This window comes from Vulpes vulpes, chromosome 2, assembly GCF_048418805.1.
Source record: "Vulpes vulpes isolate BD-2025 chromosome 2, VulVul3, whole genome shotgun sequence".
Lineage (NCBI taxonomy): Eukaryota > Metazoa > Chordata > Mammalia > Carnivora > Canidae > Vulpes > Vulpes vulpes.
The window spans coordinates 109,793,551-109,810,821 of record NC_132781.1 but is presented as its reverse complement, the minus strand read 5'-3'; the positions used below and the strand labels follow the sequence as shown (position 1 = coordinate 109,810,821).

Genomic DNA, 17,271 nt, shown 5'->3' with positions numbered 1-17,271 from the left:
GCTGAGTCTCTCGGCAGCTGCAAGAAAACCAGGAGTCAAGTCTTAGAGTAGATGAAGTGCTGGAGGAGGTCAGAGGAGAGAGGTGGCTTCCGCCTGATGGGGTGTAGCAGCGCCTTCAGTGGGTGAGGCCTGCAGTCCTTCATCGTAGGCTCGTGTGTCCAAGTCCCATAGTGGGCATTTAGTAGAGAAGCGCTGTGATCTGGGGGCGGAATCAGCCCTGGATTAAGAGAAGAGCTTAGTTTTTTTTTAATCCCAGCTCTGTCGTTAGCCAGCTGTGTGTGTCCTTAGTGAAGTCACTGTTCCCTTCAGACCTATAAAGAGCATCGGCCCCAATGCTCCCTGGGCCCTTTACAGCTTTAGAGTAGAACGACTTCTGTTCTTGCAGAATTACAGCTCCCAGAGCTCCTGCCTCAGACCTCCGAGCACGTCAGAGGGCCATCTGAATGCCCACAGCACTCTGTCTGGGCCCCTTTTCTGATGTTGGCCACCATTCCTTCTGTGTATTTGTGCACATCAATCACCCTGATGGATCGTAGGCTCGCTGAGGGCAGGAGTCCTCTTCGTTCATTTTTGTGTCCTGGACTTAGTGTAAGCACACTCCCCTCCTCTCTCCTTGCCTTAACCTGTGGCTCTCATTGGAGTCTTTTCAGCACTTTCACCTGTATGTCTTTGCTTTCTGGCAAAGAAAGACTCCCCCTCCTCATCCTCTGCCCAAGACTCCACTGAGCTTTTTGTATTCCCAGCCCCGCCTTTGGCAGCGAATCTTGAGATAATCATGTCCATCTCTCATGTCTCCTGCTGCTTTCTTCCTGTTATTCCCCACTTCCTACCATTGGGCTTTCTGGCCCCACCACCCCTACAGAAACTGGTTTCGATCAATTCCCAGGAAAATATCTTATTATCACCAAAGGATCCTTGGGCGTTTTCATCGTAGCAGCTAGCCTCGCTTGCTCTCACCACCACCTTCTTCTGAAAGCTCTCCCACAGGCTCCCATGGGACCATTTGTTCTGCTCCTGCTCCTCTGACTGCCCCGTGCCCCATCCCGCTTAGGTTCCTCTTTCCTGATATTCTCTGTGGTTCTCTTGACATGCCTTGGCTCTTGGCTCTTTTCACTTTACGTTCCCTCCTGGACAGTTGTGTGCGTGCCTGCGGCTCCCACTGACCCCCACCCCGGGGCCATCGCTACAGCCTGACATGCACACCCGCAACTTCTCTCCAGCCCCAGTCACATCAACCGTGGCGTGTCCAGATCTGCATTAATCAGTCTCCCACAAAACCATCTTCTTGTGTTTCCCCTATTTGGGCCAGGCTCCCATGATGCTTCTCTCTCCCCCTCATCCCCACAACCAGCGAGTGGCCTCTGAGGTTTAGACCTTCATCAGTTTCACTCGGGTGTTTGTGGCAGCCTCTTAGCTGTCTCCCCACCGATATCTCTCTTCTGTAATCTGTCCATCACATCATAGCCAGAAAGGACTTTTCTAGATTTCCAGATTTGATCTTGTGGCCCTGGCTACTTGAATCTTCTATGCCTCACTTGACTTTGAGACACAATTTCAGTTCCTTAGGATGCAGGATCCTCTGAGCCCAGGGTGCTGACTGCCTTTGCACCTCCTTCTCCTGCCTTTCCCCACATGCATACTGGCCTCCTTGCTAGGAAGAAGTATGCTTTTTCTCACCACTGTGCCTCTTGTGGGATATCCTGCTGGTTTTGGATGCCATTTCCCCCCCTCTTCTGCCAACAAGTCCAAACTTGGCCTTTAGGACTCAAGTCACACATCCCCTCTGCTAAGAAGCCTTCCCTGTCCTCCCCAAGCAGGATGAAGTGCCTGCCCCCATGTGCTCCAACATTGCCTTGCTCTTCCGTCTACCACAGCACTTACCATGTTGCTCCAGGGGCTGTCTACCAGTCGGTCTCCGCCCCATCCACGTGAGCACCCAGAGGGTCAGAACTTCTTCCTTTGGCCTTGAGCCTGGGACACAGTGGATACTTGACACATCTTTGCTGAATGGGTAGATAAAGGCATGCTAGAAGGATGGCCACGCAAGGCCCCAGCCTGTCTTCCCCAAGCATTGGCTGTAGGATAGAGCCCACATTGCTTAGCCCAAACCAGGCCTTTTGACACTTTGCTTCTGTCTGCTTTTTAGGAATAAATTCCAGTCTTTTCTGAAAAGACTGGTCTACTTAACTGACCCCTGAACATTCCATTCTCATTCTAGTCTCTCCTCCACAAATTGAATATGTTAATGGAGTGGGACTCCGATTAGACCCCACATGTCAAGGCCTATGTTCTATGCATAAGAGCATCTTGCCTTTCGGAATCAATGAAGCAGCCCTGAATTATTTAGCCTCTCGTCCCCTGATAGTCCTCCCTCTTTCCTGTTCCCCTTGTGTTTTGAAGACCCTGGCAGGCATTAGCTACACATGGCCCCGACGGCCCGATGATAATTTCCCATCATTTAAGTGCCAGAGCCAAGTACCATTCCCCTTCCCTTTAAATTGGATAAAACCCAGAGCTGTGGCTTGCAAGTGATGGCAGTCCACTGGGGGAATTAAGGGTTCAGAGAGAACGGGACCCATTTTAATAAAAAGCATTTGCACGGCCAGTGATTCCATCTACACTGTGGCTCTGAGGTTCCTTGGGGTAGGATGAAATATGAAGCAAGAGGACCTTTGAAAGTGGTTGGAGGAATTTATTTTAATTGGAAATGGTGGTGGCGGTCTGCACTCGGAGTAAACTCTGGATGGCGTGCAGCGGTGAGATGGGCACGGTGTGAAGAGCCACAGGGCACCCAGGTGCACGGAGGTCCGGGACCCTGGCACCACCGTGTCTCAGGTTCCTGCTGTGCCTGCACAGCTGCCGAGCGAGCATGATCGTGAGATCCGTGCCTCCCACCCTTGCTCGTCTGTCCCTTAAGCTTCCCATGCCGTACTTTGTATTTAAGAAAAATTACATAAGCGCGCCTAAATCAATCAACTGCTAGACCTTCAAATTACTCATAACCATGTGATCTAAGAAAAAAATCCCCGCGGCAGACAGCATGGCCAGGAGAAAACCCAAAGACAATCTGCATTTAAATTTGCAACACTGCACAAGCACAGTAGCTCATCTTTCTCAGCACTGCCCTGTGCCCCCCCCCACCCTGACCCTTTGCATCCTTGACTCCTTTCGTTCCTGCTGGGCAGGTGTTACCTCGGTTGCACAGATAAAGAAACTGAGGCTCAGAGAAGTTAGGACACTCAGGATCACATGGCGATGATGAACAGCAGAGCCAGAATTGCCTACGAGATACAGGCACAGACCGTCCCAAGCGGCAGAAGCAGGTTCAAACGCGGGTCGACTGCAAAGCCCCGTCCTGGGCCCAAGGCCCAGCAACTCAAAAGGATCCTATTCCTGGACGTCACCGCAGGCTGGCATTTTCATGGGGAGGGGTCCTGTTGTTTTTGATGTGTCCTCACAAGAGTATGAGTACTCAAGTGTAACCGCGTGGGGTTTCTGAGACCGTTCAGTTGTTCAATCTGCCTTTACTTTCTCACTTTTGTATTTTTAGATGCATCATCCCATTCAGATGAAACCTGCAGATAGTGAAAAGTCAAACGGTAGGTGGTGACCAACTGTCTCGTGTCATACTGTCTGTTTCTTTTGATGAAGAGGTCAGATGGGGGAGGGAGGAGCCCTCCCCCACCATGCTCCTGCCCTGGGAAAGTGGGGGGAGCTGCTCCAGGGATCTCGCCCCGCAGCTGGCTCAGCTGGAGAAACATGGAATTCGCTCTCCCACCTCGTACGCCTCTGCTGTAAAGATCTGGGAAGACAAGAGATGGTTCTCCGTGGCCCTCTGTTCGGGGCCTGCTCTGTGCGGTGACTCTGTGGCCTTTGTCTCTTGTGGGTCTCCTCACGCAGAGCAGCCCAGGGCCCCTGATGGGGAGGAAGGTCCTCGCGGGGTACAGAGCGGGAAAGGGCTCGCCCGCTTGGAATCCTGCTGTCTTCCCTCCTCCTTTGGTGGGTTCCTCTGCGGACCCCTTCTTGGAGTCCTACCCGTGCATTTGCATCCAAATTCATTCAGAATTCAGTGGACCGATTAAATAAAGGGACGCTCGGTACTAAAATATGCATGTGATGAGGTCTGTGAAATAATTGAGATTTACCTCTCCCACCCCAGCAGGGCCGACAGCCACGTTTCTCTCCTAAGTTTCTGCCTCCATCTACGCCCGCCTTCTGTCCCCTTTTTGTTCTTTGAATTCACCAAAATGTATGTTAAAGGGGATCCGCTACCTTCCCAGACCTCGGCGCGTCTCCATCCCCCAAGACTGACATAATCAACAGTGTTTGCTCCCACAGGCAGGTCTGCACATCATTAATTAGTAATCAGGGCAGAAGCCATGCACTCGGAGATCTGAGTATCTGCAAATGTAAATTATGATTGGGGTCTCAATCTCTCCGCGAGGTATTTTTTGCTAATTGTGGTGCATCCCACTTTCTGGCTTCTTCACGGACGAGGAAGGTTTGAGGACCGTTCCAAGTCGTGGCGTGGTGTCACCAGCACCCGATGTGTCCTGTCAGGGAGTAGACTGGGTGCTTGGTCACCCCCCGACCCCCGGCCCAGCCTGAGAGTCTGTCCCCTTCGTCCCACACTACCTGCTGCACACCTGGCACCCAGCTTTTCCCGCAGGACCTCAGGTCACTTCCACCCCTTTATTCTAAAAGCAGCTACTCCGTGATGACTTAGCGTCATCAGCACTGAATCTGAAGCAGAACAAGGAAAAGGACTACAGGAAGTGCCCTGACCCCCCAGAATTTACCGATGTTCAGTCTAATCGTCACTTAAACCCCAAACTTGGATCTCCTTGTTCATGAAATGGGAATGACGGTCACTACCTCGCAAAGGCTGGCTTTTTTTTTTCTTTTTTAGACACATGTTAAGATACTCCCAACAGAATATAAAAATTAGTGAAAGGGAACAAGGGGGAAAGGAGAGAAAATGAGTGAAAATATCAGAGAGGGAGACACAACATGAGAGACACCTAACTCTGGGAAACAAACAAGGGGTAGTGAAAAGGGAGGTGGGCAGGGGATTGGGGTGACTGGGTGGTGGGCACTGAGGGGGGCACTTGGTGGGATGAGCACTGGATGTTATGCTAAATGTTAGCAAATTGAACTCCAATAAAAAAATTTTTTTAAAATTCTCCCAACAACGCTTTGCAAACAAGAGAGCACCACTTCTATGATATGTGGGGTAGTGTCACCTCCCAGATGTTTCTCTGGCCTCCTACGGCTCTGAATCTGCGCGGAGAGTGTCTAACACAGAAGGCCGGGTGCCCGTGCTGTTTCCAGAGCCTCTCTGCTCCAGAAGTACACGTTTAGGGTCTGTTCTGCTTCCCAGAGGAGAGAGAAATGCTGTATTTGAGGGATGAACCCTGCCTGTGAAGGTCATGTGGGAGCTTCTGGCCGCTAGGAGACGGTCCCTATCCTTTAGACTCTTGAATCTCTAAACTGTGTCAGGACAAGGGCCGTGAAGGACAGTTTATTTCTGAACTTTGGGTCACCGCTATAAAAACATGATGAATTAGGGAACTCAGCCGGAAATGTTTGACCTGAAATACCCAAGGAGTTGGACCATGAAAGGGTTTCTTCCCTAGCATTTGCTGCTGTGCGGACACAAAACCTGACTCGGAGACCCTGTTCCTTGGGCTAGCAGCCTGGAGGTCTCCGGTGGTTGGTCGCCCTTGCTTCCGGCGTCAGCTCTGGACACAGAGGGTGCTGTTTGCTCTGGTTCTAGAACCACAGCACCAGAGCAGAACTGCCATCAGCAAACCCAGTTTTTGCACGATCTAAGAAGCCACGTGGGATTAGACAGTTTTACTAAGAGGAGAAGATAACTTCAGAATGCCGTTGTTCAGGAAGCAACTCAGGGTCACAGGTAGAAGCAATTTCCAGAAGCCCAGACTTGACCACTGACCCTGCACCTGTTAGCTGTGTCCTTGGGCAGGTTCTGTAACCTCACCCAGCACCCCCTATATCCCCAGCTGCGAGAGGGGGCTACAGTGGTCTATGGTCTCAATTCTTCTTCGAACACCCACCTTACAGGGTTGTCCTAAGAGAACACAAGTTAACATCTACAAAGAACTTAGCATAATACCTGGCACATAGTAAATATTCGCTCTGCTAAGTCATCGGCACACTCGTGGCTAGCCGAGGCAGCTGCTTGGTGCATTCTGAGCTGCCGAAGCTGGCACTTCCAGCTTCGCATAGATAGCTCGGGACACACGAAGGAAAAGCCACCTCCATATACTTTCTCGTTGGGCCAGCGCTTCCCTTGCTTTGTAGATTGACCTTCATTTTCTGAGTTTCCAGGAAAAAAGGGAAAAAAGTCAAGAAGTATAAGTGGGCTGAAAGCTCCTTTCAAAGCATTTTTCCTCATAGAGGTGTAAAACCCATGCCTCACTTTGCATGGGCTGACCAGGCTTCAGGGTTCTCCTTGGACCTGGCTGCAGAATCAGGAGAAATGTACAGTTTTTGAAAGCAAATGATAAAAGGTGCAAGCCCTTTGTGATTTCACGTGGCAGTTTTGACAGGTAAGCACAGTTTCCAAAGCTCATAGTGCACCAAGATTTCTTTGGCTCAGATGCTCTCAATAGCTCCTATAGTTGTGAAAGAGGGATAACGAGCTCTAATTGTACCTTTATTGAGTTTGCTGACATTTATGGATAGCACAAAGGACTCATCACGGTTAGACAGTTACCATCTTCATTATCAGGATGTTCGGCTCTCAGAAACTTTGTGTTTGCTGAGCAAGAAAGGGCTGCTAATCACTGGTTAATTAGTGATGGACAAATGAATTCCAGAAAGCCATCACTCTTTGAAGCCTTTGTCTATCTAGAGATTCTGACAAAGGGAGCAGCCGTCCTGGTAAGCCCAGACCCGCTAGGCTGCTCTTGGATCTGCCCTGCCCTTTGGTATTTTACTGAACGGGCTTTCCAGATCTCCAGGCTTCCTAGAGCCTGCCCTCTTAATTGGCTCTGATTTAAGCTGCAGCCTCTAGCATATTTATGCAAACTCACAGCATCTTACTTCTGCCCTGGTGCTTCTAACTGTGCCAGGTGTCCCCCCTCCCAAAAAAAAAAAAATCCCATTCTGGATCAGCAATAAAATACTGGGATCTTTGGGAAGAACATAGTGAATAAGTACTCAGATCTCTCACAGAATCCAAGTTGTCTTCTTATTCTTCCACTGGGTACAGTTGAGTAATGGCAGGGATGAGGCTTGAGGAGGTGTGGATTCCAGAGCGCAGCATACCCCAGCACAGACATTTTTACTACCTTTCATTCCCTATACTCTGGGGCGGGGGGGGGGCCTCTTTCCTATCTTTGTTTGCGGTACAGGAAAAGGTACCCACTGTGCAAGATTGGAAAGTAAATGTAGTTGCTGGATCTGAAGTTTGTGTAGCAGAAACTGATAAGAAAAGCATCGAGGTTGCCTTTGGTTCTGTGCTTGGAGTCTCAGCGACCAGCCAGTGTTCACTCTTAGGTCATGCTCCTGGTTGAGAGGATTGTTTTGGGGTTTTTTTGGTCCCTTCTGTACACAGAGCATAAATTCATTCATCCTGCTTTAACCCTCCAACCTCACAACTTGTCGGGGGCCCTTAAAGCCTCACTTTGAGACATGCCAAGGGAGCCCTTTCTCTTTTTCTCAAGACCTCCAGCACCCCTGGTGTCCGTCCACACATGGAGTCTAGAGCTCACGGGGTCAAGGTGACTAAACGTTGTCTAGTAAAGAAGTGATTCACAGGGCGTCCCCTTCCGGTCACTTTCTGCTTCCCCAGAAGAGGAAGAAATAATTTTGAAATTCAAAGTGGAGAGACTCATGGATTTGGAGGCAGTAATTAAATGCCATATGTTAGCACTAACACATTGAAAAGTTGTTAATTAATTCAGGCTGCCCTGCATCCAGGTGTGACTTTGACAGATTGTACACCAGGGTGTTAGCACAGACTTACAATTAGGGATTTTTCAAAAACAAAGTTTGTATTCCCCCGAACTTAAAAAAAAGGCCCCACTTAAAAACTTAAAATATTAACCCATTCTCGTAGCACAGGAGAACCTAAAGTGGTCTCTGGTCACGGACTGCCTTCCCTTCCCTCCGTAGTTAGCGGTGACGGTCACCCCACCTGCACGGCGCTCTGTATAAAAGGTGTCGCCCCTTGCTCATTCATCAGTTATCCTGAAGGAAAGTAGACTTTTCCCCTGCAGGGCCAGGACCTTTTCTTTTCCTTCTTTTTTTTTTTCTTTTCCTTCTTTCTTTCTTTTCTTTTTTTAAAATTTTTTTAATTCCCTTCAGCACTTAGCATAATACTATAAACACAGTAGGTTTGTTTAAGCAAGTCTGCCTTCCTGTGGATTGAAAACACGAGTAAGACACCTATGAACATGGAAGGGGGAAGAAACACCAAGAAATGCATCAAAAGTTGGTGGAAAAGTTAAGCGAATGCAAGATGATTGTATTTATTTAGAATGTTGACAAAGCTGCTCAGGGACCCTCGGACTGGGAATCCCAGGAACAAGTTTGACGAATGAATTTCCACCAGGAAAACTCAAGGGAGAAGAAAGGGGGGAGTGAGTAGGTCTCCCCATTTGCCCCTGAAGCCCATGGGGGGCCCAGCTGTTGGAACCAGAGAGGGAGCAGGGCTCGCCGCCTTGCCAGCACCCAGCTTCCCTGCTGGGACCCGCATGCGGAGGACGAGGTGGGCACTTCGACCCTATGGGTGGACACCCTATGGGTGGTGTCCACTTCCCTATATGCCCTGAGCTGCTGCTGCTACTGAAAGAGAGTTTTCGTCCATCTCCCTGCCTCAGGTGTGGCTGGCCTGATGCCTGGGACACCAGGGCTTGTCGACAGGTGGTTTTCAGCTCTCACTGTTCATCTTACGGGGGGGGAAATCATTTTTTCAGCTTATGCAGGGACAGCACATGTAGTTTATTCCAGCATCACCGTAAAGCTCCAAACCTGCAAAGCCTTTTAGCTCCGTGCCGTAGTGATCGGTTTCCCGGTGAAACTGAGGACTCAGGTTATCATTCGCTTTTGTTTGAAAGAACTAAAACTGAATTCTTAGGGATAAGAAGACATTCAATAGGACTTTTTTTTTTTTTTTACACTCAAGAAGATACCAGGCATAGCCTCTGTGGGTGGAAGTCGTGGAGGCAGTGGGAGTGGGGAGGTTGTAACTGCACCTAGAAGTTTGCTAGCCCCTGCTCTTCCATGCTGTGATCCATCCCTTCCCATCAGGGATGTCGTGTCCCCTCGGGGCCACCGTGTCATCAGTGTAGGTGGGCACAGTTGCTTGACTGACGTCCACCACTTCCCTGTGGATCACAGGTAGCTCACCTGCTCTAATGGGAGAGAGAAGAGCTTCTTACAAGTGAGATTGTTCATCTACTGGAGGGAAGTCGGGTCCTCCCCAGCTTCCCCCTGTGACTCAGAACCAGTGACACCATTGCCCACAGCCACTTTGATGAGGCTCAACACAGGACTGTGTTGCCTTGAGCCCCTCTCTACAGAAGCAGCAGGGGCTGAAGCCTGGCTGCTTTCCTCCATCCCCCCACCGCGTGTTGTCCCCACGCTTCTAGCAGCCTCTCCCTGTGCTCCTCCAGGGCCAGCTAAAATGCTACCCCCTCTGCCCACCAAGCCTTTCTGCAGCTCTTGGTGCACAGTCCATAGCTCATAGCCCCATGGTGTTTGGTTCCCACCCGTGTGGCTCAGAGCCCTAGATTCTCTGCACCGTCGCAGGAGCTGTGTCGGTGCAGAGCACGGCTGGCAGGTGGGATCCTGGGCTTCTGCATCCCCACCCCAGGTACTTGGGTCACGCCAGGTGCATAGCTGGGCCGTCCTCTCTCTGTCACTTAAGAAAGACAGCCAGGAAAGAGGAGTTTAAACCTCGTTTTATGGATGACGAGGCCAAGGGCCACGCAAGTCAGCTCACTCCTTGGGGTGGCCGTCAACTCAGTGGGCAGTGCTGGGACCCGGCAAGTCTCTGACCCAGCCCTGCCTTCCCCTGGAGGCCTCCTCTCCCTCCTCTGCCCTCACATGGGGGCCAGGACTGGAGCTGGGAGAGGGGCAGCAGCTATGGCCCAGGCTAGGCAGGTTCCTTCCCTCCCCCACCAGGGGTCTTTGCGACTGACACAGAACATCTTACAAGTCTCCTGCTTCCAGTGCGGGGCTCCATGGGGCAGGAGCCCTTACCTGCCTCACCCAGGCCTCGCAGAGCTGCAGGGTCCACCGTAATGTCACATGGGGCTTCTTAAATTTAAATTATTTTTTTTAATTAGCTACAATTAAATCACAATAGCAGTTCAGTTTCTCAGTCACACTAGCCAGGGTTCAAGTGCTCAGGAGCCACACGGGGCTTTAGCAGACATCACGGACAGATGGGATCCCCCCCTGGGCAGTGGCCCCCCAGAGCAGGCCTCGCTGTGTCCCATCACTCCTTCGCTGACAGATCTCTCTCCCAGCCCCCGGGGGGCCCAGGCCGGTTTGACTCAGGCATCAAGAGCACCTGGCCCTAGAAAGTCCAAAATCCATTCTTGCCAGTTAAATGAAACCGAGACACTGGCTGTCCAGGGCACGAATCCGGGAGACAGAGATAAGAGCCAGTTAAAGAGCAGCGGTGAGATTATGACACAGATAGGACACGAAGGTTTCTACGCAGCGTGGATGGCAGGGCCCTTCCCTAAGCCGGCCTGTCTAAAATGCTGGTACAGCCGCCTGCCCTTCCTTTAAATCCTAAGACGTGGATTAAAATGCAACACAGGATGTAAGCAAGACTTCTCCCCATGGACGTCTAGAACAGAGTTGGGTTTTTTTTTTTTCCCTTTCCTTTTTTTGTTTATTTTATTTTTTAATTTTAATTTTTATTTTTTTTGCTCTTTCCTTTAAAAAGGCTGCAAACACTGTCCCGAAATCAGTGATAATTGTGACTTTGAGGCTAAATGTAGGCCACTTATCCTGAGCGCAGGCCTGTAGATTTTGAGGAAAATCTCCCGGGTCATCAGAGGCAAACCTTCTTCAGTCTTTTTACCCTCCCAGCAGTTTCCAGGGTTGGCACTGGCGTGGCGGGGGGGTGGGGTGGGGGGGGGGTGGGCGTGACACCCAAAATGCATTTCTGTCTGTCAAGTGTCCTGCATCCAGGTGCAAAGAATGGTCATCGTTCCCTTCATGCTCTTTCCCGTTTTGGGTTCCACCCCGAGCGCGGGGCCGTCCCGAGGGGATTCTCAAGTAGCCACGGCCCCGCTCTGCCCCTAGAGTTGCCTTGATCTTCAGCCACAGATGCAGACCACATGTTGTTCTGGTTAGAGTGGACAGACAGACGGACAGACGGATGGACGGAAGGTCATCTATGTTCCTCCAGAGAGATGAGCATCTCTCTTCTCTCTCCTTACTGTCTGGATCCACGCAGCCAAGCTATTTGAAATTGAGAGAGGAGGTTCCCCCCAGTGAATGCCTTATTCAGAGTTTCATTTCCCGTGGTGCTTTATCTGTTCATCCTATTTTTCTCTCCCCAACCTTTTTCTTTCTCTTGTCATTCAAGTCCAAAGAACACCTATGGGAGAAAAAAAAAAATGCACGTTCAAAACGATCTCTATGTAATGGTAGCGTTTGGCGACTACACGGAGCTCTAACATGTTAGTGAGCACCGTGAGTTTCCAGACGGGGTGGGAGGGGAGGACTTGGTGGTGTCTCGGGTCCTCTGAAGATGTCATGTGGGTAAGAGGCAGCTCACGGAGGGAGGCAGGATGAAGGGCGCCAGGGAAGGCGGCCTGGAAGTCCCAAGAGCTGGCCTTGGGAAGTCCCATGCTTCGTCTCACATGACCGGGGGCCCGGTTTGATGTGGTAATGAAGCATTAATTACAAGAAAAGAAAAGGAGGTGGGGAAATGGCCTTTGCTCATTCATTATTTTTATCTCCTAGCTGTGGAAGACCGAAAATTATTCATAGGAATGGTTTCGAAGAAATGTAATGAGAATGATATCAGGGTGATGTTTTCTCCATTTGGCCAGATAGAAGAATGTCGGATCCTCCGGGGACCCGACGGGCTGAGTCGAGGTGAGTGTACTGTCTATAAAGTCTCTTTCCTTAAGTGCTAATTGGAACTGTGTGTCACAATCAAGGTAGATGTAGCCACCGCACGCAGCAAGAGGTCACCCTGTAATGCGTCTCGTGTGATCACGTTTTCCAGCGTGAACTTTTCACCGTAGCTGAAGTGATCACCTTGAATTTCTCAGGTCGAGAAGGTCTTAGAGCCAACATATTAGCTCAGGCTCTCCCGGCCAGCGGGGATGCCGACAGGCCGCCCTGTCGTTATACATCCCTTTCGATATCAAATTGAAGTACATTCTGGGGGTGAAGGAGAGATGTGGAGGAGGAAAGAGAATATTTGTTGTTTTCATCTCAGTCTCTGGCTTCCTGCCTCTGCCCGAGAGCCATGGGAAGGGGACGGGCCCCTTGACAGCGACATAAACGGAGGAAGAACGTCAGTGTCCCCATGTAGCTCAGAACAGCTTAGGGACTCAGGGTAGCTGGGCCTGTCCTGGGGTGTGAGGGTTTTATTTCCAAGAGCAAAACTCCTGGGAGCCCTGAGCACAGGAAGTCCCATTACGTGGTAGACAGATGACTTGGTCCAGGAGATAGTAGGCTCCTCTTTGTCACCGTGATGGAAGCAGAGATGGGGGCTTCGAGCCCTGAGGAAAACCAGTGTGTCTGCAAGCAGCTACCTAAGGCAGCTGGAAATAACGTCCCTTTCCATGTCTGGCCCTCCTTGCACAGCAGATCCTTGGCTAACCCACTCCTAAGTGCTGTCGCAGAGTGTCCCCCCTCATCAGACCATGTTTCCCGAGACTGCCCAGGAGGCTGGAGTCAGGGTGTACATATAAAACGTCACTGTTCACTTCTCCTAAGCAACCCATATGTTTGCACCACAGAGAGGCTCTCATTCTATCAAGGATACTTCTCGATGCAGTTTCCATGGGGCTAATTAGAAACTTCTCTTCATTCCCAGTCTCTGGTTCTGGGACAGCACTGCCGTCTCGAACCACCTGCTGAAAGAAAAAGTTGGTCCTTACGTCTCAAAGCACTCCTTCACACCCGTGTCCCTCATTTTAGCTAAACTCAGCGCCACGTGAGGAAGAGCATTTGTTCTTTCGACTTTGAGATGCGGAACTTGACGCTGTCAGCTGCTAGAATCGAAGGCGTGGAGAACAAAGGTTTTCCGCCTACAGCCACCTCCGGGGCCCCCGAAACCGAGGCAATCGAGGGGAACAGTAGAAGGAGGTGGAAAAAGCTTCCTGCCTGCAGTCCCCGTGTTTTCTTCCAAAGGTGGTTTTAAAAGGAGGGAGGCATGGAATGGGCGTGACAGCTCAAGGGGTCCCCGACAGGCAGGCCTCCCCGAAAGCTGACCAAGATCGCTCTGAGTGTGGCCCCCACCTGCAGGCCCAGGGCCTAGGGCAGAGCCATAGCTTACGGCCCACACCGTTACCAGCCTCAACCACAGCAGCCCCCCAGGCTGGCGGCCACATGGCCTCAGGGGCAGGAGGATGCTGGGACCTCTGTCCTGGCGCCCTCCCCCCCCAGCCAGTGCCACCCCGGCTCGTTCACTCCCTGAGGACTGCCAGTCACGCTGGGTCATCTGACTCTGCTTGCCCGGGGCAGCCGTGGGGGCGGGGGAGCAAGATCCCCGTGGGAAGAGGCAGCCTGGCTGGATGAAGAAAAAAAAGGTGCGGGAACCCAGGAGCGGGACTGTTGTGATCCCTGTCCTTGCCAGCGCAGCGACCAGCGCCCGCGGGCTCCCCTCCTCCTCCCAGCCACAGCCCCGAGCTCGCAGGTTCCCAGTCGCCAAGGCCCAGGACATGGAGAACCAGCAGAGAGGAGGCTCCCCGACTAGCCACGGGAGGGATTTTCTAGTGGTGAGAGCCCCGTGGGCCCGAGATCCCGGTCCAGAACTCCAGACGTGAGCTGTGACCACCACCAGCCCACTGTCCCATCCCTGTCCCATCTCGGCCGCCCCAAGGGCAGCAGTCACCATGCCTGCCCCGCTCCCCTCCTGGGGTGCCCGCCATGGGAGGTCTCCTGGGTGAGCATCCCGCGGCTGGGGGGACCCCCACCCGTGCTCTCTGTCTGCCTGGCCGGTGATCCATGCACTTCCTCCAGTGGCCTCGGGGCCCACGGTGCCTAGTGCTCCCCGAGCGCCCCTAAATTACTCCCGCAGTGAGGACCTTAAAGCAGCCCCAGCTTCTCCCCCAGCTTCTCACAGGACAGAGCAGGATGCGGTAGTGGCCGAGAGGCCTCGACCTGACCTGCCTGCGCTGCCGCAGGGCGTGGGCCGCAGAGCTCCACGAGGACTCCGGTTAGGACGCCAGTTAGGACACCAGTTAGGACACCAGTTAGGGCAGCGCGCTCCTCCCTGCTTCCTGCACGTGCCAGCTCCGTGTAAAGAGGAGTACATTCCTCCCTGCCCCCCCCCCTTTTTTTTGCCTCCTTCTTCTTCTTTCTTCTTAACAGAAAAGTAATTTCTGGTGAACTGATGAGAATTCCCCATGGCAAAAAAAGAAAAATACTCATTTATAACCATTTGTTCTGAAATATAAAGCCAGACGCTGGTAGGTTTTTCAATTAGTGAGACCCAGGGACGCCTGGGTACAGGGGACTGCTCCTGAATCAGTGTATTTGTTAAAAGAACAATTCTCTCCCGTGCTACTATTTTGCTTCCATTAAAGAATTGCAGTTTTCAATCAAATATTAATAAGTGTCTCCCATTAGTGGCTGCGCAGATAAAGGGTGCTCAGCATTTCTGGTCTCCGATGCCTGTTGCTGGCTCAGCCATTTTAGACGTAAACAAATACATAAAAACCGAGTGAAAGGAAAGGTTGGTCGCCCTGAAAATGAAAAGCCCCTTGTCCTACTAAACCGAGTCTAAACTAGTCTAAATAAAAAAGTTTTTTAATCAAACCATGCAATCATGAGGCAGAGGGACAGAAAAGTGGTTCGCTTTTCTGGCTTTGCCTTTGTCCGGTTCAGCTACAAGAATGAAGACCGAAGAGGCAGGCAGGGGCGCTGGCTCCCCCACAGGTGTCTCGGGTCATTTCTTCTCTGACCACCTCGGTAGCTTCACTTTCCTCCCTGCCAGGTGCGAAGCTGAGGTCTCTCCTGGCTTCTAGAATCAGGGTCCCCGCACTGATTCAGGGGAGTGGGCTGCCAGGACCCACAGCTCTGTACTTTGGGTTAGAATCTTGAAAACAGAAATCCTCATCTCCATATTGACAAGAAAGACTATTTGCAAAGAAGCCCCGACAGTTACTCCCCAGCACCCAGATCCATGCCAGGTTCCAGATCAGGACCTCGCCCCCCTGCCCCCTCCCAGGAATCGTCACAACTGTACATGGACAGCACCTAGCATCTACCAAGCATGTTGAAACCAGCACTCAGCAAATATCAGGAGTCTGACTCTCTCTTTTCACCATATGCCCGCATCTCAATGTGCATTTTCCCCTTGGGGGGGGGGCAGTAACCATCTTTTCTAACTTGGAAAACCCAGTTTGAGATATTTTCAAGGCGCTCCCTAATACTCAGATCTTCTGCAGTAGCAGGTCAGCCTCCCAGGCCTGCTGACCTGTTTTGAGAAAGTAAGCGGCATACCACACGTCCACGCACAGGAAGTCAAATGAGATGTTTGCTCTCAAAATCAAAGCTGGAGTCCTCCGAGCCAGTGCATTCGTCAGTGTCCCTTTAGCCTGTTGATTTCCTAAAATACACATGTTCTCACTTACCCATAATCCCACCGTCAGAATGGACTGTTTGGGTACAGTCCACAGGGTTTTCTGCACCATGGCAACGAATATCTGTGACTCGGAGACAATGAAAGAGTTTATCTCATTTTTCTTTCCCACAAAGTGTAGTCAGATCTTTACTGCCATGTAAGGTAACTTTCTGCTTGTTTAAGAATATTCCAGCTGTGTTTATGGTGTTCCAACATTCTCCTGCCAAAACCCTTGACAAATGAAATTGGCAATATTCTCAGGGATGTTGGCGAGCACAGACTGGACTTAGCCACTAAATCCTCATTTGTTTCCATTATATCTGATCAGAATATTAGGATGGGGCTTTTGACTTTTAAAACAGGTACACACAGTGGACTCAGTTTGGATCACGACAGCTTAGGCTCACCCATGTGATATCTAAGCATGTGCGGAAATTCGTATCAAATACCCCTGGGTTAGGTACTGCATTTTGTTATCTGGTTCTCCGTACAGTCCCTGAACCTCCCCTCGGGGCTGAGATTTGGCAAACTAGTAAGTTAGGACTTAACTAGTAAGTCCTGCTCTGCACTCAGCCTGAGGTGCCATTAAGGAGCAATCTCTCCACACCAGTTCTAGAGAAACGAAGCCACCCCTGGAGGTGGTGCACCCCAGTACTAGTTGTGACGCTCTCGTGTTCTATGGAGAACATATGTTTAATACACTCTGCCTCCACTAAAAAGATACAGGGAGGAAAATCAGCTGCATTAAGAACTCTCTTTGGCCGAATGGGAATTTATAAACAAGTTTTCCATAGGCCAAAAGCTGCTTCGTGCCACACAAGTTATTTTAAGTACGCTTCCCTCAGTTGAAATATAGCAGACTGCTGCTTCTCTTTCAAAGAAGAAGCATAAAAGCAAGAGGCCCTGACATTGTACATGCTTTTGAAAGTGCCTGTGCTCCTTCCTTTCTTCCTTCTCTCTCTCTCTCTCTCTCTCTCTCTTTCTCTGGTGCAGACCAAGAATTCATCTAGTTCTCTCAAAATTCTCTTGCAACTGAGAAAATAAGTAGAACACCTGAGTGAAGATAGCTTTTCAGTTGAGATGACAAGCGTAATAGATGTGTTCCAGAATCTTCTCTGTGACAGGGCCACGTGCGTTCCTTAGATCCCGTCTGTAGGAGGAAATTACTTGGAGAAACCTTTCCCCAGTCAATCATTTATCTGTTTTAGCAGCAAGAAGGCAGCCCCACCAAACCGGGAGGAGTGCAGCCCCTTTCATTTCTGTGAGCCATCTGTGACATTCTGAAAGTAGAGACAATAAGTAATTGTAAGGTAAAATACAGGGTGGCCACAGTCAAGGATGAATTTTTTCTTAATTTTTTTTGTCAGCTATTATGTACTTAGAGAGGTTTCAAGACAATAAGATACAGGCTATCTTAACTAACTAAAAAAAAAAAAGAAGAAGAAGAAGAAAAGCTTCATATCTTGGTACAT

The 17,271-nt window shown here is 50.6% G+C and overlaps 1 protein-coding gene across 41 annotated transcripts in view; it reads left to right on the top strand.

The window, feature by feature from the left end:
- The window catches only part of CELF2 (CUGBP Elav-like family member 2), a 955,758-nt gene that overhangs the window by 873,875 nt on the left and 64,612 nt on the right, over positions 1–17,271 (top strand). For all 41 annotated transcript variants that reach the window (XM_072749549.1, XM_072749560.1, XM_072749545.1 and 38 more), the window contains 2 exons: positions 3,551–3,599; positions 11,959–12,093. In XM_072749549.1, the coding sequence (XP_072605650.1) occupies positions 3,551–3,599; positions 11,959–12,093 (184 nt within the window). The remainder of the gene's footprint in view (positions 1–3,550; positions 3,600–11,958; positions 12,094–17,271) is intronic.